Source organism: Glossina fuscipes, unplaced genomic scaffold, assembly GCF_014805625.2.
Source record: "Glossina fuscipes isolate IAEA_lab_2018 unplaced genomic scaffold, Yale_Gfus_2 86, whole genome shotgun sequence".
NCBI classification, from domain to species: Eukaryota; Metazoa; Arthropoda; class Insecta; order Diptera; family Glossinidae; genus Glossina; species Glossina fuscipes.
The window spans coordinates 52,338-73,085 of NW_023998440.1; the positions used below are offsets into that span (position 1 = coordinate 52,338).

At 34.4% G+C, this 20,748-nt stretch overlaps 1 protein-coding gene across 5 annotated transcripts in view; it reads left to right on the forward strand.

Moving 5' to 3' along the window:
- The window catches only part of LOC119638271 (long-chain-fatty-acid--CoA ligase 4), a 39,456-nt gene extending 21,261 nt beyond the window's left edge, over positions 1–18,195 (forward strand). For 2 of the 5 annotated variants that reach the window (XM_038034951.1, XM_038034952.1), the window contains 11 exons: positions 7,609–8,102; positions 11,067–11,202; positions 13,387–14,032; positions 14,110–14,269; positions 14,347–14,521; positions 14,580–14,719; positions 14,812–14,984; positions 15,057–15,166; positions 16,648–16,801; positions 17,245–17,520; positions 17,936–18,195. In XM_038034951.1, the coding sequence (XP_037890879.1) occupies positions 8,080–8,102; positions 11,067–11,202; positions 13,387–14,032; positions 14,110–14,269; positions 14,347–14,521; positions 14,580–14,719; positions 14,812–14,984; positions 15,057–15,166; positions 16,648–16,801; positions 17,245–17,520; positions 17,936–18,090 (2,148 nt within the window). In that variant the 5' untranslated portion in view covers positions 7,609–8,079 and the 3' untranslated portion in view covers positions 18,091–18,195. Of the gene's footprint in view, positions 1–7,608; positions 8,103–10,887; positions 10,933–11,066; positions 11,203–12,870; positions 12,970–13,386; positions 14,033–14,109; positions 14,270–14,346; positions 14,522–14,579; positions 14,720–14,811; positions 14,985–15,056; positions 15,167–16,647; positions 16,802–17,244; positions 17,521–17,935 lie in introns of those variants that run through there. The other 3 variants (XM_038034954.1, XM_038034953.1, XM_038034956.1) reach the window with 3 other exon arrangements.
- The last annotated feature ends 2,553 nt before the right edge of the window (positions 18,196–20,748 follow it).

Below are 20,748 nucleotides of genomic sequence, written 5' to 3' on the forward strand. Positions count from 1 at the left end.
TGCTTGATTATGTACATAGACATATAAGAATGCATCTCACTACTTAGAATAGTTCATTGCGCATTTGCACTATTTCAATGGGTTGTGCTGGTGTACATCGATGTACATATTTCAAAATCCATTAATTTTTACTTGTCCAATATCAAATCTACTTGGATGCTGGCAGTTAAAAAAAACCGCAAAGTTTAATGTGATAGTCTTTAAGTTTAAAGGCCTTACACTTGACAACTAAGAAAATTATATCCGGTTGCGATCGAACCCTTTATACCCGTCACCAACTATAAATTGACATATTCCCTAATATGGGCTAGGCGTCGCTGATTTTTGATATTCTTGCAGAATAATGTTTTGCAGATTTATGTAAGGTACTTGTCGTAGCTTATAAGTAACGAGCAAAAGGCACGGAGCCCAAGGTGTTCTGCATTTTGGTTGTGCCGACGTGCAGGTGTTATAGACGTGATGTCTGACATGTTTGGGTCATATTTGAAATTTTTTACAAACTTTTAGTTTCCCATGGGTAATACCTAATTGAGAAGATGGATAGACAAACAGATGAACAGATGCTTAAGTGTATTATGAATCTGTCTGGCCAAATAATTATATACTTTGTGGGGCTTTTGAAGCTTGCTTCTCCGCTTTATAAAGGTATTGAAAAAAGGATTACATTTTGGTACATTATAATATTGAGTAAGTTTGGTCAATTACTTCCATATTCGCAGAGATGCTACCACATATGTTCAAGTTTTGTAAATCTATCTGCGATAGTTTAAGAGCATTGAGTAGAACACCAATTTTTTATAGTTCTTGTGAAACAAAGTTGTCCTTACCTTATACAGTGCTATCGGCGTGTTCTTCAACCGTTTCTATGCCAACCTCCAAGTGCATGAAGTCGATAGCTCCATATTTACCAAAAGAATATTTACAACAGGCGTTAGATAGACGGATAGACGGACATGCTTAATTTGTTTCAGAAATTGACGCTCATCAAGAATATATATATATACAATGTTGATTCTCTGAAGTCGACTTCCGAGCGCAACAAACGTTTTGACAAAGTGAATACACTCGTCATCGTTCTTCGGTGATGGCCGCAAAAATGCGAATACAATATCAAATCGTAAGAGAATGTGAATATGAAACTTGCACGACAGTAGAGTTACGTGAAAATTGGATACACAACTAGTTAAGATCGGCTTTAGTATTCCACCATTCGCGGACTTTAGGCGCGATTACTTTCAATCAATTTTTCAATTTTTAGATGACTTTAAAAAAAATACTCAATCCTCACGTGTACTGATGAGATTACTACTATATCGCATATCGCTATTAAATGGAATATAGACGCGACATAGTAAGTTTACAGGGCGTATAAAAAATTGTTGTAAAAATTGCTTTGTTTTACTACTATCTTGATAACCGGATAAAACAATTGATTGCTGATGTTGCTGTACAAAGCTTACATACGTATATACATAATAAAGCATTTGTTTGTAAACTGCAACGTCTTATAACGGGCGATATTGTTTTCTTTATTTTTTTGTTTTTTTTTTGCAATTTATAATTTAAGTCGTTAAAGGTTAAAGTACACATGCAATCCGGCTGCCGTAAAGCATCGGATGATCAGGTTCAAAGTACGCACATACGTCCCTATCAAATAAAACGTTGAATATAAATGGGAAAATAAGAAACGCAAAAACAATACAAAAAGTACAACCTTTCCTTTCAATCTTTCTGATGAGTGTCTCGCTTAATCTCGGCGAATAAAACGCAAAAGTATCATCTTACGGAATGAGCATTAAATTAGCAAAAACTTAATGAAATGAATTTGTGATAAATTAATAAATACTTTAATGAATATTTTAATGGTTTCAATGTTTGCATCAATTTATGGGTGGGTGAATTAGCTGATATTTGTTGTTGTTTGTTTTTGAATCAATAATATTGCTTTCAATGCACAGATCATGTTATTTTTTTTTGTAATTTTGTTCTAGAGACTTTAAAGAGATTATGGGAGAATAAAAACTTATTGATTTTATACATCCGTTGCAAAGCTGCAGAGTTGAGTTTCGGCGGCTGCAGTGCGCACAATTTTAAGCCCACACAGTAATTTCCCATCTGCTGACTCCTACAGTTATTCGTACGTTGTGGTGTTTGGAAGCTAATCTTGTTTTTTTCTTTGCCAAAATGCAAAACGATATTCTTATAGAGAAGGTAAGAATATTTTGCCTGCGTGCTCATGAACGCTCGACTTCGATAAATTTGATTTCTCAGCGACTTCACGAGTTGTTATATTCGTCGGCTTGTATGGATTTATTGTCTTTACATTGGCATCATCTTATCCAGTCCGTCTTCCAGTAGGCATTGAACTTTCAACATCGAAATTGATGGAACGACATGGCAGTGGCGTTTGGCGTGATCTTTATTTTTCCTTTACTTACTTTGCACAGTATTTTACCCCTTTCGACAGCACACTGGGGAAATATTTCGAAAATGCTGCTTTCGACTTTTTATAAGGAATTGACGGACGGCCTTCCCTTTGGCCGATTGATAGAAGATGTCTGGTAAATTAATTAATACATGCAAAAATGGAAAAGGGATATGACGAATAAGTTTTCCCCTTTTACCTATTTTTACTTTTGAACACATGTCACGGATGCCTGCGGGTAATGGTGGTAATTGATCAACAGCACAGTGGAAGCCTTATGGCGGAAGCAGTCAGTTGATCAATTTGTGAGTCCTGACTGCTTGGGTGCGGCCCTTCGGGGAGTACTCGTGGTGGTTGTGGTTGGCGAGTTCCTAGCTAAAATGGAACAATTGAGTGCAGCTAGGCCTCGCCATTGACCAGAGTGGGGTTTATTGTTCCATACACAATAAACTGTTCTGGACTCTGGTGCTGTTTAGGCCCCTACTCTGTGGGGATTGTCTAACTCGCCAGGGGGCGTAGTACGGTTAAAAGTGGCTTGGGCCACCGTGAGGTTAAGCCTTTCAGGCAGGAGATCACGTTAAACCCTTGCCACAAATTTCGACTTTTTATATATGATAGGGTAGTGGACTCTGAAAAGAAACGATTCAATTCTCAGTTAGTGAGAGAACGAAGTTACTTTCGGAACAATCCAATCTCGCGATTAAAACAATTGGGATAGAGTGTGCTGATATTTAGAAGATAGGCAACTCAGAAATTTCTTGGCACTAAATGTACGAACCCGGGCTATGCGATGGCAAAGAAACAAGAAATGTCTATATTTCACCCTTTGTCCATGACATGTAGAGTCAATCTCCTCGCATTTTCAACCAAGATGGATAAAGTGGTCTAAAAATGCGTTAAACATTAATGAAGATCCAAGTTTAGAACGTCCACGGCCCATTTTCAATGTGATTACTTGCGCGTCAGATTTGATTTTGCAGAACCGCCTTTCAGGTATGGCTCATTTTGAGATTTTCGCCAAATATACGTAGGACATACCGATTAGGATGATAGCTGCGCTATTTTTGCCAAAGCTAATAAGAATGTTTAGGACTACAAAAGGAATCTTGCTGTCTGATGAGTTACCCTGCAGTAAAAGGGGAACGTTGATCAAAGTTATGGATAAGTTTAGCAGAAAAGATCGGCTTTTAAATGGAAAAAAATCTACTTTCGCACGGAGCAGACGACACCTCTTTCTTTCTATTGACACATATATCTGGGGAGGGAGGCGGCCCAAACAGGTGCTTGTGAAGAATCTCTTGTCTTTCTAAGTGCGTTCTAAGTGGGAGTGATAGAGCTGCGTATACTCTGGTTGAAACGGCGGCGGTGAGCCCTGACTGGTAGGCACTGCCATTCGGTTAGTTGCGTAGTAACGTGCGTGTGGTAACCCCAAAAACCCCGGCAGCTATAAATAATGAGGCGCAGGTAGACGTCACGCATTTTCTTGACCGTATATTTGGAAAGTCGGAAGATACTGCAAGTGTACTGGGCCGCCAGCTTATAGCGACTGTCTCACTTACTAGGCGGTACCTATTCAATTTGAAAGTCCGTCATTTGGTTGTGTCCGTCGTAAGGTTAAGCCTCGACCCAGACACTTATCGCTTTCACCTCACCATAGTGGATTGCTTAACTATTCCATGATTTAATGTCAGACTTTGAGGACGGGATTGTACAAATTTGCTTGCGATAAGTTTATCCGGTGCTCAAAGTCAACTTTTGTTTACACTCGAGTACAGTTTGCTCAACTTTTTCAAATAATTATGGGCAGAAATTCCACAATCTTCCATTCTTTAAATTTCATATTAAATTTTAATTACCATTAGTGTTATAATATGTGAGCTTTTAACTCATCAGACGAGTAAAGTAAATCTCATTGAAATCTATTTATAGCGACCACGATGTCTTTATTTATTTATAAGTTTCCGTCATTAACGAATGAGTACAAGAAGGGGTTGACCGACTGTCTGTTGCATGTTAAATAAAACTTTTTTTTCGTATATCACACGTCAGCGTCGACCACGACCTATGTCTATTAAAATTTTCTAAGTAATTGAATTTTTATTTGCTTGCTAACAAGCGATCATTATTTACGTTTCTATTTTTTGTTGAATCTTTGTGTAAGGTAGATTGCTCCGTGCACGCATAGTGCAATATGTTCATGCTCCGAATTACAAAAAAAAAGTTCTCTGAACTTGAACAGACATTAATGATCGATCCAATCCAAGTATATTTGCCCTTCGAATGGTTTTGGTGTCGAAACTTTTCTAGCATGGGTCTTATAGTTTTCTTTTTTACCCTTTACGGGTTAAGTTCCTTAACCAGCTTTATTGATTTTTTGAATTCCCTTCGCTGAGAACTGAGAAGAAAGTCCAACAAATAGTATTTAATATATTTTCATTATGTTTACGTATTTTACATTATTCAGGTATGTTAAGTGGGTTACTATCGGCGCATGTTCCTATCTCGGGTTTTGCTTTGATTGCTTATCCTACGTTGCATCATTGACTTGCTGTTACGTTATTTCATATTTACAATCACGTAGCATATTACGTTGATTGCTGCATAGATTTGCTGTATATTTAGAATGAACTATGTTCGCCTTAGAGTTTTTTTTTTTTTTTTTGGGAGGGGAAAAACAAGAAAAGGTGTTAAGCATCAAAAAATGACGCCTAAGTCGAATGTTAGTTTTCTTTCATGGTTGGTAAAAATATCTTTAAGGTTTTTTTTTTTCAATCGCTTGACGAAATAATAGAAAACCAAAACGTTTGCAATAATTCTTTAATAGAGTGGGTAGCAGTAAGATTTTCTAAACTTCTCTCTCGCTTTGCACGTTACTTGATTTTAAAAGTGCTCTTTATACAAAAAGTATTTGGGCATCTTTAATTACTATAAAGAATAAGTTGAAAATGAAGCGAATAATTTAATGAGAAACATTTACATATATTTTGGTGTATGTAATTTCATACCATCCGTCTCAGCTGGTCATATAATAAAACGTGCTTTCAATTTCTATTCCTATCAGCGAAGGATGGGGGGAGTACGCATTTTGTTGAAACGTTTGCAGCGCTCAGAAGGAAGCACCCCAGACGCAGATCCCACAACGCAAATATATATTCTTGATCAGCATCAAATTTTATATCAATGTAACCACGTCCGTCTGTCCGTCTTTGTAATATCTGTTGTAAAATGAAGCTATCGACTTCAAATTTGGCAGAAACATTTCATGTTCTTCAAGCGCAAGTTGGCATTGAAAATCCGGCCAAACCGGTTGAAGGACACGCCCACAGGAATAAAAAGTTGTTTTCTTGCTTATTACACGCAAACTGTAGCAGACGAATGCACAATAATTTGAATCCACATTCCATGGGCCATAGTGCCTATATAAAAATTGGAAAGGTCGACCTCGCCTACCCCATATTATAGTGCATGAAAATTAAATTTTTTTTAAAATACCTTTATATCACGCGGAAGTAAGCTTCAAAAACCCCATAAGGAATATAAACTCTTGGCCAGTTTCAAATTCCGAATGCATCTAAGTATCATCTGTCCGTCTGCGAAATCCTATGGTGTATGTGGTATAGATTCTCTCGTTGGCGGGAATGAAGATATCACCCCAAAATTTGCTAAAAAATTTGGAAGTGCCCTAAACGTTTCCAACGACACGCCTACAAAAAAAAAAATTTATTCGCGCCCATTCCATATTATAGAGAATGAAAATTTACTTCTGTTACTTTCTTTGTTTCTTTTAGGGCAGCGGTGACGGATATGAAAGATTCGGTCAAATTCGAATATAATTTTCATACTTGTTAATATTAATTAAAAGTTTGGTTTAGAGATTAAGTGAGTAAATCTATCTATTTTGCATGAAAATGCTGCATTTCTTTCTATACTATTTGAGCTTTACATCTTTGGTGCAGATATAAGCATGTTCCGTATTTGAATATATTCTCCCTTCTCGTGGTTATAAAAAATTTTTTGTAATGGTATGTTTAGCTCTTGTCACTCCTTTGAAAAGCAACTTAGATCCTTAAAATGTTCTTCACTAAATGCACCGCATTCAGTACACGCCAAAATTCATTTGTAAGCCTAGCTCGATTTCTTTCAGTTTTTCTAATTTTTTTATTTTAAATCACCAATCACTTAGCGAAAGTCTCCTATTTGTGTAACACGAGGACGATTACAAAGAAATGAGAAAAGAGATATAGAGAGAGCGGTGGCCGTCGTCTTATGGGTGCGTCCTTAATCAATTGGTGTTGCGTCTACACCGATTGAGCGTTTACTATAGTTACGACGATAATTAATAATTTTTTTTCCATTCGATAGGTACTTTTATAAAGATTCACATGATACAGGTGAATATAGGCGACATTTTCTAGTTTGGCCGCACTAGAGTGTCAAATTTGGATGTTTTTCCATATGTATTTGTCGCTAACATACAAAATTTCAAATACCATTAAAAATAGTTCCCATAGGCAGAATTTGAATCTGTTTAGTTTGTTTGAAAGGTAGTTTTATATGGATTCATGAAATGTCCACAAAAATATATCCTTTTTTTTTAATATGGACGGACTAGGCTTTCAAACCAACTATATCTCAATTGTAATTATATAACCTGAGCTCTGTTATGTAATTAACAGAGGTATGTTAACAGAAATGGTAGGTGTCTTTACTAGTTAAATTCGAATTTATCTTCACACCCTTTAAATACAATGTAGAAAAGAGAAAAAATTTCCCGTCTATTTCATTATGTTCGCCTGTTCTTCTATGTGTTGGTATGCAACACACTCAACCCGGTTGTGTCGACTTCGCACTTCTTAATTATAGCGCTAGCCCGGGTAATGGACAGGAGTCCTTTTTTCAAACGGTATATAGTCAGTCAGTCATTAACAAGAAAAAACTTTTGGAAAATTTTGTTATGTGCTCTCTTTTTTGGTTCTTTAATATCCATTATTAGTATTTTATAGGAAAGTGCGCGATCGTCAATGTGAGAAATTCTTAGGCTGCATCAATTACGACACATATATTACTTATAATTATTATCGGTATTTATTTTTTGTTGTTGTTAAAATTCTTATTTGCATTACTTTCACATTTGATCTGTTCCGATGTTTATTTCACTTTCATTCTTCTGCTTTACATTTTAGGCTAATTAAGAATAAAAATCGAAAGAAAAGTGTCCAGTTGATAAGAGTATAAATAGAGCACAACTCCTTCATATCGAAAACACTAATTTACAAGTATCTATGGCGGTAAAGGATTTCATCAACAACACCGAAAATAATTGAATTCATTTGCTTTAAAGAAAAGAATCAAACTGCATCCATCCATATCCGGTATTGTGTCGAATGTCGACAAAGTAGAGGAAAAACTGTATTATTAGAAATAATTATCCCAGTGTCCAGCTTAATTTAAACGCTTCAAGGATTAAAGGAAAAACAACCATCCATTCATCACACATCACATTAAAAGTTTTTGATATCTGCTACTATTCGTATACTAGAGGTACTATTTACATCAATACATCACACAATTAGTAGTAGCCGCTACTGTACACGTCAATCAAGGCAACAAGAACAATCGTTTCAATTTTTAAAGTCCGAAAACGTGTTGACGAAATGTTTATCGAAGATGATGCACAGTGAGTACAAACTGCTTTCTTTTTTTTTTCATATACATGTTTGTTTAAATAATTATCGTTGTTGTTTTTGTTGTTGTTTTTGTTCTTACTAATATTGTATTGTGGGACGGTTTTTCGGGTATTATTATCATCATCCATTTGAAAACGTTTATTTATATACTTGCGTGTAAAAGTTCATTCACAAAATATTTCAGATAATGTGCACACACACGTACACACGTACAGCACGCTGATGATTTTTGTTTCTTACTCGGGTTTGCGAACCTCTTATCAATTTTTGAATGACTGTTCTTCACGGGTTCATGTCACCCAAAGTCTTGATAAAATGCCTTTTTAACTTCCTCAACGCAAGGATGAATTTGAAATGGAATTTTTGTAAGCGAACGTTAGGTCCAAGATCCAAGATCCAAGAATATTTTAAAATTAATAACAAGCACATCAGTTACCCATAGAGACTGAGCTTATAAAAGGTTTTTCATTTGAAAAGCAAGATCATGTAAATTGTCGAAAAACCTCCTGCTTCGAAATTTGTAATGCTTTGCCTCTACACAATGCAATGATGGAGCGAACAGATGAACGACTGTAATTTTTCGGAATGTTTTCAGATTTTGCGACAGTTGTTATGAAGAAAGCTCAATTAGCTAGCAAACTGGCACCCGATAAATCGAACCTGCATTTGAAGTCCGTAGTAGTCCGCAGTTATCAATCCGTCCCAGATTAATGTGCTTTTACATTGACGCTTTTGTACAATTGGGATACACGGAGCCTGCCACCATTGCTTCCTAAGAGGCATTAGTACCCTACATTCCAAAATCGATAGCATAACGTGGATTTTGTTATGGTAACCGTTTAGGTTAAGATGATCTGAAATTTTTGCATAAAGCGGCAATTTCCGTTGCAACATCGCACTTCAATACTTTTGTGGTACTTTCGCGAACTATTGTCTTTAAAAACTCTCCGAAGAGTTCTTCTCAAATATTAGATCGACACGTAAAACACCAGGACTCAAGGTTTCGTAACTCCTAGCACAGAAAGTCTATGGTAAGACAATTCGCGTAGATTTTTCAATGATCTTCGAGCAAATATTCACGAATTTCAATATATCCAGTCAAATATTGATTAATTTACATAAAGACATGTTTTGTTTATAATATTTGGTAAAAAAAATTCTCGAAAAGATCTATTTGACTAAAATCCCTCTGAAATTTCGTTAACAGAATTCTGTTAGTGACTTGACAGAGTTCTGCGGACATTTTTCGTATTGTGTCTTTGCACTGACTTCACATCCTTTTTAAATTGAAAGAAATTTCCGACCGTTCGACCGACCGCAGCGTTATACGTACTCTCGATCCGATCGAGCTTTTCTAAATTGATTTAAAAATGTCCACGCGAGGTCAGTCCGCTTAACGTTTGCTTTTAAAACACATCGGCTCGAAATTTTGAGTAGATGGGGATTGGAGCTTTAATCATTTGAGCAAAATATGTAATTTGTTCATTTCCTTAAATTTAATTGAGTGTAAAAAAATGGTTTGCCACACTTCGAACAAAGTACGAAATTTAACGTTTCATAATTTCTTTATCAGCATCTTTGCATTTGAAATCTGTTGAGATGAAACGCGTATGTGCTGCGCCCTTGCGTTTTAAACGAAATGTCATTACTTCACTAGGCAGCGCATGTTGGGAGACGACCATTTCTATTTCTCTCTCATTCTTTTTTCTAAGTCTCGACATTTACAAAAAATTCAAAAGACATTTTAATCGACTTTAAAACTCATTAGCGCGAGCGATAAGATTACACTAAACGTGGCATATTGCTTGCAATCACATCTATGCCTTTTCAAGATGATATATAAGATTGTGCATAGCCCTAGATGGGGTCCTAAACAAATAAACTTTGAAGTAAATTTTAGAGGACATTAATCATTTCTTTTTAAAAACCGCACGCACTCCTGACTATGCGGGTCTCACGTTGACGAAACGGAAACGTGAGACGAAAAACTCGCACAGAAGATCTGAGAAAGCCGCTCTCTACTTTCCTTGCTAGCTAGCGATCATTCTTTAAATGAGAAGCGAACTTGTTTACAACTTACTTACTAAAGTTTTCAATTTTTATATTGCACGCTTAATCAGTCGTTTAGAGATAAATAAAACATTCGAGTGACATTTGACTGCAAGATAAGGCGCACACCGTTTATTACTAAAACGAATTTTTTTGTACACTTCTCTAAGACATCCTGCAACACCGTCATTCATGGTGACTAGTACACAAATGAAAACTTTTTAGAAATATTGAGTCGTAAATGTTAATCAATTTTGGAACCGATTTTTGAGTTTAATCTGATACTTTAAACAGAACTTTTCGCTATACAGGTCAATGGAAACAATGTAGAGCGATTTTGGTTGGTCTTCGTGGAGGTTCTTCGGTAGGCACAAAAAAGAAAACACAGAATTGGATTTCAGACGATCAAGGGTGAATATATAATTCCGATTTATGGATAGCTTTTCTACTTTTACAAAACACTGAACAGGTATTTTAAATTCGTTCCCAGCCAACGTTACTGAAAACTAAAAAGCTTATTGATTACAAAATCTATTTTACTGATTAGAAGATGATAATAAAGTGAATATATATATATGTGTGTGTGTGTGCTTCTTATCTGTCTCGCTTTTCGTCGTTTACAACATGGGTATAAAGAGCAGAAAGACAAAAAAGCGAAAAAACAAAATCTTCAAGTACCGACTGCATGTTTTCATTGTATTTGATTTTAAAATTTTGTAATTCTTTTCCGTCTAGTTTTTAGTAGTGCTTTGCTACGAGAGGTGTTAACAGGTTCGACAACAAAATTTGCATGTCATTTTCCTTTACATTGTAATATTTGATCTTTATTTTAATACATTTATAACTGATTTGGAATTACATTCATATACTTATTTTTGTTGTTGTTTTGTTCTTTGCAATTTCAGAATGGACAGCTTTTGGATTCAAGGAGCAATTGGTGCCATTAAGGCCATTGCCTTTGTTTGTGATATAATTACGTTGCCGGTGTATTTGGTTTTACAAAGACCGTGGAAACAAAGACAAGAATCCAAACGTGTTAAGGTTTGTGTTTATAAACTCTCCTCTTCTTATATATGAATTAAAGTGTGCTTTTGGCATCAATTGTGTTAGTTTACTCTAACCAAGGGTTTTTCTTTTTTCCATTTTTTTTTTTTTTTTTTTTGGTGAGAAAATTGTCTACTTTGGTTTGCGCAGTTTGTGTGTTAATCTTATATGATGTAAAATAACCAAGAATACTACTTTGTAAAGAGCGCATTGCGGAGACTATGAGGACTTCAGTAACACGTAGACTTTGATAAATACTTGGAATCTCATACATGCATACTATATGGAATAGGTAATACGGCCATGAGTAAGAGATTTGCATTGGTCTGAATAGGTACCACCTCAATAGGGCACTTGCAGTCGCAACTGCACTTGCGAATGATTTCAATCTCTTCAAACTAAATTCGATGCAACGGACCTATTTAAATTCCTTGGGGCACGAACGATAAACTTTAGGTTAAATTTCTTGGTCCACAGAAGAATTTGAAATAGATCCACCCTTAATCACACCGATCAGAAAGAAAGATTCAGGACGTAATTCTGCATCTATCTGACCTTGTCTGTCCGTCTTCTATTCTTGTGCTTAGTCTGCAAAACGAAAAGTTTGGAACATTTTGCTGAAATTTGGTTCGAGTTTTGACACAATGGATGGTTTTGGATCCGGTTTTTTGTTCGATTCCCATATAATACCTTATTTAAAAAAAATCGTTATATAAATAAGTGCATTCAGCGAAGTGGTAGGATATCTAATGCTTCTAAGGTTTTTACTTGTTTTTGGTTGTTTTTGCTGACGCATTGAGCCAATCCCCGAAATTCCCCTGCTGCCATCCACTAAGTGTGTATACGTGTGAACTTTCGATTATCATTTTTAGTTATTGCAGCCGCAAAAACTCGGTCTATAAGTGCAACATATAAAAACTTAGATAAAAAAATCAATTTCTCAACTATTCATCGCTACTTGATAACAAGTGTGCGCGTTCATTACGGACTTTCGTTCGGTATTAACGGCCTCTGTTGATTTGTTGTTGTTATTAGCATTTGCTTTTCTGGTTTCTCAAGTTGTTTACATAATTCTTTACATCCAAACGCAGAAAACTTAAGATAATGTTGGAATTTTAAAGCGCGCTCTATGTCAGGATCAGCAGTAAGAAAATGTTGCTTAACATTTGTAGCAAGTTTCGAAGCATTCGCGAATTATTTCTGCCGTTAATGGCTAAACTCTTTTTTTCATTTTTTTTCTTAGATTCGTGTTGGAACGAAATATTCATACAAACAGAGTGCGTTTGTTTCCACAAGTGAACCGTGTTATTTCAAATTCGTGTAAAAAAAGTTTTGGGTTTAGTAGCTTTTTTGACTTTTTTATATCTTGCCTTTAGGTTTATATTTTGAATGTTAGCATGATGAACGAGCGGAATTTGTGGAAAATGAACGCAGTGGTATTCGAATTTTGCAGAACTTCTTGTAGATTAAGCTCGGAAGGTTAGTTAGTTGTGTTAAATTTTGCAGTCAGTCTGGTATTGCGTAAAATACATTAAAGATGATTCTTGTACAAGACAGTTAAAGAATTTTTCTTCATACGCTAAGACAGTCTTAGTTTATATTAAAAATATTTTCTCTTTCTTCTTTTTTATCTTCTTTCTAATACATTTTGTATAATCATCGATTTGTATCGTTGTGTTTATGTATGTTTTTAAACAGGCTATACCTTTGATAACGGCCAATGAAGAGGATCAATCTCGTTCTTATTCAACGGATGATATTGAGGTTTAATAAGATTTTACTCTTTATTATATTCTTTTAATTCTCAATTTTCAATTAACTTTTCTTTTTTTTTTTTTTTTTTTTTTTTTTGTAAATATCGGAATTTATTGTATGGTTCGTTGGTTGGTTGGTGCTGGGTTAAGGTGTTTGGCTATTAATACCAATCTTAAAAGCACTTAAATGTGTTATTTGTTTTCTTTTTTTTGTGTTTTCTAAAACAATCACTTTTATTATTATCATTAGTTTTGATGGGCACCATGTTGAATGGATTGAGTTTCGGTTACTTTAATGTCGTGGGCTTTATTTAGGAAAATATATTTTGATTATTATTAGCGTTCTCTCTCTCTCTCTCTCTCTCTCTCTCTCTTTCTCTCTCTCTCTTACGATAAAATGAAATGAATTTGAAATTTTCCTTTTCAGGCCAAAGTTGTAACAAAAGATAGTACGGCTGTTACGTATCGCACAATTGAACCGCCACGCGATGTCCACATTAAGATGCTACAAGCGAATATTGATACGCTTGAAAAGATGTTTAATTATGTGACGCGAACGCATTCGACAAAACGATGTTTAGGCACTCGGCAAATCTTAAGCGAGGAAGACGAGTTGCAACCGAACGGACGTGTCTTCAAAAAGTACAATATGGGCGATTACAAGTGGAAAAATTTTATTGAAGTTGAACGTATGGCGTCGGCGTTCGGTCGTGGTTTACGTGAGTGCGGTCAACAGCCTCGCCGGAATGTTGTTGTGTTTGCTGAAACACGAGCGGAATGGATGATCGCTGCTCACGGCTGTTTCAAACAATCCATGTCTATTGTCACCGTGTATGCGACGCTGGGCGATGAAGGTGTAGCCCATTGCATTGGTGAGACGGAAGTGACAACAGTAATCACCTCACACGATCTTTTGCCAAAATTTAAGGTGTTATTAAACAAATGCCCGTTGGTGAATACCATTATTTTCATGGAGGACCAATTACACAAAACTGAAACGACGGGCTTTAAAGAAGGTGTCAAAATATTACCATTTTCGCAAGTAATGCGTATGGGTCAGGAGAGTAAATTTGGTATGATAAGCCTTTAAAATTGGAGCAAGAAAATGAAAATTCTAAGATATTCTTAAAATTAATTCTTAAAATTTTAGAGAGTGTTCCTCCGAAAGCAGAAGACATTGCTATTATTATGTACACCTCGGGTTCGACGGGTACACCGAAGGGTGTATTATTGTCACATAGAAATTGTATAGCTACAATGAAAGGTTTTTGCGATGTCGTGCCTATATATCCCGACGATTTGTTAATTGGGTAAGAATTTTTTTTTGTTCTTTTTTTTTTTTTTTTTGTAATAACAATTATATCCATGTTTTTATTTGACGTTTTAGTTTCCTTCCTTTGGCTCACGTTTTTGAATTGTTGGCCGAAAGTGTTTGCCTAATGACCGGAGTTGCCATCGGTTATTCGACTCCGCTTACACTGATCGATAGTAGTAGTAAAATAATGAAAGGCTCTAAAGGCGACGCCACGGTTTTAAAACCCACTTGCATGACCACAGTGCCGGTACGTGAAAATGTTTATATATCAAAAAACTTTAGTTTATTGGAAATTTTACTTTTAGCTTATATTGGATCGAATTTCGAAAGGCATAAACGACAAAGTGAATGCTGGATCACCTTTTAAAAAGGCTTTATTTCAATTTCTTTATCAATATAAAATCAAATGGATTCAAAGGGGCTATCATACACCCCTTGTCGATAAGTAAGTGCCGAAAATTTGTTTCCAGTCATTTAGTTTTACTTGCTCGTCACTATTTACCGGCTTTTTCATTATGTTTTCATTCACATTTATAGATTAATTTTCAAAAAAATTGCGAAATTAATGGGTGGCCGCGCGCGTCTTATGATGTCTGGCGGCGCTCCTTTGTCGCCTGATACTCACGAGCAAATAAAAGTATGTTTATGCGTGGACTTAATACAAGGCTACGGTTTAACGGAAACAACATCAGCAGCTACGGTCATGGATTGTGAGTGGTATATCAGTTCACCTTTTATTCACAATATTTATTTTTTATTTTTTTATTGTATCTTTACCATAGACCGTGATATGCAATATGGTCGCACCGGTGCTCCTTTGACGATTTGTGATGTACGTTTGGTGAATTGGGAAGAAGGCAACTATCGTGTTACCAATAAACCGTATCCTCAGGTGGGGCGAAGCTTAAACACATATATTTTATAAAAAAAATTAATTTTTTTAGTGTCATAAATTGAGAAGTTAAAAAGCAGTGCCACGGTAAATTTCATAGCTTTATCAATTGGACTAACTTACGTGACTAACAAAATGAAACATATGGATTGCTAAAGTGTGTTAAGTAAATGAGGAGCCGAGTAGATGTGAAACGCGGCTGCCACCGTTGGTGGATTCAAATAACTATAGTCAGTGCTCAGTTAGCAAAGTCCTAACACTCACCAACTTGACTGCGGTTATTCCCTTGCTCTTTCCTCACTTCTTTCTGACCATCATCGTGTTACACGTTTTAGGGATCCCTTGGCTTATTTCGCATATCAGAAAAAAAAAAAAAAAATCGGAGAAGAAACGAGTATTCGTTCAAGAGCCCCTTTCTCAAAGTCTTTTTTAAAGTCCTACCTTGTCAGTTCCTCATCGAAAGAGGTATATCAGATTTTTTCTTCCGTGTCAACATTAAAATGTACGCATTAGAAACTTAATAAAGTATTTGCTCAGTTAGCGTAAAATTCTAAACCGACTTGGTCGTATTCTTGTTCCTTCTGTCGACGCGCTTACATTGGAATGCCCATATTGTTGTGCATAAATTGCTACGAATTTTAATTAGTTTTCTCATTCTAACGTGTGCCTTTAGCTGATTGCCTGACAATAGAAAAATTTACCTCTGAAGGGTACGTAGGCTTAAAATTGCTGTCAACAGTATTCAGTTCATTACAGACTATCGGCGATTATGCGGGGTACAAGCCTAGCTCTGAATAATCTAGCAATGGGTAATTACAAGCGATTGCATTCTAGGAGATAACGCAAATATGAACAAAAGAAAGGCCTGCTTTTTATTTTTGTTTGCAATCTGAAATCATAGGAATTGTTATTAAAAAGCTAAGATTATCCATTATTAATTTCTAAAAGATTTTAAAGTTCAGACTAAGGTCGGATTAACCAGCGATCTACTTTATATCTTTTCCGCTTTTATTGTCTTTTGAATTGCACCTTCTTCGAGGTTTTCGAAAAGCTCATTTTGTATATGTTAACAAGCACATTTGTTGTGAGACCCTCCTGAGACCCTCATCTTTTTTTGTGATCGCTTGTTAATGTAAAAACATTTATGTGAGAGTTTTCGTAGAAATCTTTAAAAAAATAGTAATTATTAGTATTATTATTATTATTATTATTAATTTCGCCAGAGAAATAAATTCTAAGACTAAACTCTTAAAAGCACTAGCATCTAAGGCTATCGGCTTTTTATTAAAAACTCTACCGCACTTGAGATTCGAACCCACGACCATTGACTTGCTAGTCGAGATTCCTCCCCTTCGGCTACTCAGGCGGATTAAAAATAGTAATTAATAACAATAATTCGTTCTATTGCCGATAGTTATGCAAGAAATTTAAAAATTTATATCAAATTTTTTTATCCAATCACTTAATTATTTAATTTGCAGGGAGAGGTTCTGATAGGAGGTGAATGTGTCTCCATGGGCTATTATAGGTTGCCTAGTAAAACGGCTGAAGACTTTTTTGAAGAAGATGGAAAGCGTTGGTTTAAAACCGGAGATATAGGAGAAATGCATCCTGATGGTGTACTTAAAATTATTGGTAATTATATGTGACAACTTTTTGTGCTCATCGCCAAATGACGAAAGTGTAGTAGATTTTGAGTCCGTTTATTTGTCACCTCCGCATTTGCAATATTGAGGGTTGCAAAAGTTGAGGTAGAAGGCTTTTAGCGGATGGCTACAACAGAGTCAGAAATAGAGAAAATGTTCCAGATTACATTTCGCGAACGTTTGCAAATTTTTTCTGAAATCTGTTTGCATGAACGGACCTGCAAATATGGTCAGTTTGGGCAAAATATTTTATCTCTCTAAAAGAAGCTGATACTGAGGAAAACTTGTACGCGATCGGGCAAATTGTTTTACACTTTTGTGCATTTGGATGAAACGACGGGCATCATAAATTGGCCTCAAGCCGGTTGTAACGTTTTCAGTTGTTTTCTCTAAGCCGTGCTTTAACTTAATATTTTTTATGCCATTTTGCAGATCGTAAAAAAGATTTAGTTAAATTACAAGCCGGTGAATATGTGTCCTTAGGTAAAGTGGAGTCCGAATTGAAAACTTGCACGTTAGTGGAAAATATTTGTGTATATGGTGATCCGACGAAACAGTATACAGTGGCGCTGGTGGTACCAAATCAAAAGCATTTAGAAGAATTGGCTCAACGGAATGGGTTAGATAGTAAATCGTTTGAGGATTTGTGTTCGAATCCTTTAATGGAGAAAACTGTTATCAAAGAGATTGCGGAACATGCGAAGAAGTGTAAGTATGAAGCAAAAATTTATTCAGAATTAATCATTAAGTGAATAATTTCTTGCATTAAATCGATTCATTTATTATTTTATTGAAACTAAATGTTTGTACTACTCAAACAGTTTGACCTTCCATTTAATGAGAGAGAGGCAAATAATTGACACAGTGAACTCTCTCGACCATAGGCGTTATATTTTGTTTATTCCATTCATCTGTGTGTTTTATTGAGACTATTGAGATGAGACTATTTTAGAAATAAAAAATATATTTCCAATTCATTCACAACTCAGTGCGTTCAAATAAATTGGAATAAAGAGTAGAACATAACCCCAAAAGTGTCAAAAGATGAAGAGACTTCATTATGCATATAGAAACACTCTACATTATCTGTCTTTATACAAACTGATTTTTGTTTTCCTTTTAGGTAAATTACAAAAATATGAAGTACCCGCCGCTATAACTTTGTGCAAGGAAGTTTGGTCGCCGGATATGGGCCTAGTTACTGCGGCCTTTAAATTGAAACGCAAAGATATCCAAGATAAATACCAGCATGATATTAATCGAATGTACGCTTCATGAAAGTGATTGTATTAGTTCAATAGTACTATTTCTTAAGTACAACTCTAAAAATCAACAACAACAATAATAATAATAATAATAATAATAGTAATGATAATAATAATATTAACAATAATAATAATAATAATATAACATTAATAAGAAAAGGAAAAATAGCGGCAAAAAGAAACAAAACAGCAGCAACAATAATAATAAGAACAATAATAATAATAATAATAATAATAATAATAATAATATAATCACACACAACACAACAACAAATATAAAAGTGTAAAAGATTTAACAGCTTTAACAACAATACGAAACCAATAATAATAAACCTAATTGTGGTTAATGTTAAATCTATTAAAAGGAAAATAGAAAACTACAAAGAATTCTATTCGCAAAAGAAAGTGAAGAAAAAACGACAAGAAAACATTTAGCAATACTTATATAATAATTCATAAAATATTGCTAAAGAAAATACATATTTAAAAAAGAAAGTTTATATCAAATTATTTATTACTTTTAGAACAAGAAAACATTGATACACACATAGATGATTCACATGATTCTTTAATTGTAATTTAATTTCAAGAAGAAAAAAAAAATAAGAAAAATATGATGAAATCGTTTTCGATTTTATTGTTATAAAAAAATAAAAAATTATTATAAATAAAAAAAAAAAATAAAAAAAACTATATATATATAATAAACTATATAAAATCAATCTTCGTTAGCATTGTGTGTATAAAACAAAAAAAATAAGATTTTTTTTTTAATATCGTAAAAATTTTTAAATGTTTTGGTTATGTATTTACCTAAAAACTCCTTAATATAAAAAAAAAACAAAAACAAAAAAAAAACAGAAATTGAATAAACTTCATGTAAACAAAGTAATACTACAAAGTCTATGAGTTAGTAAAACAGATTCAGTTAATCCCTACTGTGTTAATTTTTGTTCTAATGTAATTTATTTGAAAATGAAAAGAAAAAAAAAACAAACTTTTATTTAGAAGCATTAAAATCAAAAATTAATAAAAATGCGAAAAAATGTCTCTAGGCAAAAGTAAAAATACGTATTGAAATTTCACGCAATTATTGTAAATTTATTCTTTAATTTATTGCAATTTTTTCACTCATTTAAGTTTATCTGAGTTTTTGTACAACAATTCTAGTGTTGTAGAACGGAAAAAGCTTTGAATGTCTGTAATAAGAAATGTCCTTTCAATTAATACCTATGAATATTGTTAATAGTTTAAGCGTATGAAGTACTTTATATATAGGATTAGTGCAAAACTAAATTTTAAGGAATTTAGTACTATGGAAGAAAAAAAGAATTGAAATAAACTCAAATGTAAAAATGAAAGAAGGATTTTTTGTCTTGGAATAATTTCTGCGGATCTATATTTCTACAGATGCGTGCACTTGGAAATCCGGGGGAAGATCCAATAGTACCGTCTATATCGATTGCGAGTTTGAATCGCTTTGACAAAATGGGGCTAACGAAGTGCCGTTCAAATAATTATGTAATTGTTAATGCGAGCTATCGCGGATTTTATATGTACGGACTTAGCATATTATAGCTTTAGTCATCACGGTCATATTTTTTTGTTATGTTTTATATACATTTCTTGCCTGTTTAATGTCTACACATACAAGCCACAAATTCATTGACTTGGTCTATCTCAACTCGACATACAAAAAATAATAATAATAATTACTTCGGACATTAGTGTTTATAAAGGAAAATTAAATGTGCTGCCATATAATTGATTTAAATAGTTATAAAAAGAGTTTGGCAAAAAATTAAGTAGATTTCTTTAGTTTTACACAAAGTTGCAAAATAGAAAATAAATGAATTCACATTTCATTGTTGCATTTTTTGTGACGTCATTATTTTTACTATAGCTGCACGACGAATATGTATCAGTGCTAAAGCTAATGCAAGGAGAAACCGCGAGCTGTAGCCTTACCTAATTTTATTCCAATTAATTAACAATTATATAGGCTATGGACATCTCACGTGTGACTTTACAGAATCAAACAAAAATTCTCTAACTAAAATCGAACACAAATTTCTCGCACTAACAAAACCGAACGTAAATTTCTCTCACTAACAAGCGCAAATTTCTCGCACGTGCATATCTAACTTTTGTTAATCATTGAAACTGTCAAAACTATACGACCAGAAAAGTATACTGTACGACCAGAAAAGTATACTGTACGACCAGAAAAGTATACCATACGACCAGAAAGAAAGAATTCGTGTAAAACAAGTGTATTGGCAAACCGTGTTATTTACAAATATATACACAAATATCTAAACAAATATTTATTCATTTAGTTTATTCATTTTAATCGAAATATTCGATTGGAAATTAAATATAATCAACGATAATCGAATTAATTAAAAGAAACGGTGAAGATCCGACGTCGAAAAGCCAGCATTAGGGTCGTTTTCGTAACTACGATTAAAGCTGGCATTGATACGCTTCCATGCCCACTCAGTGTAGAAATGTCCACTACCTTAGTAAAAAATCTATCGCTTATTGCAACGAAATTCTCCGAGTTGCAGCATTCCGTACAGGAATTATAGAAAAATTCACTGAATATCGCCTTTCTATGGAGGTATCTCCTCAAAACATGAAGTAGACCTGTGGTCTCTTCCTCATTGAG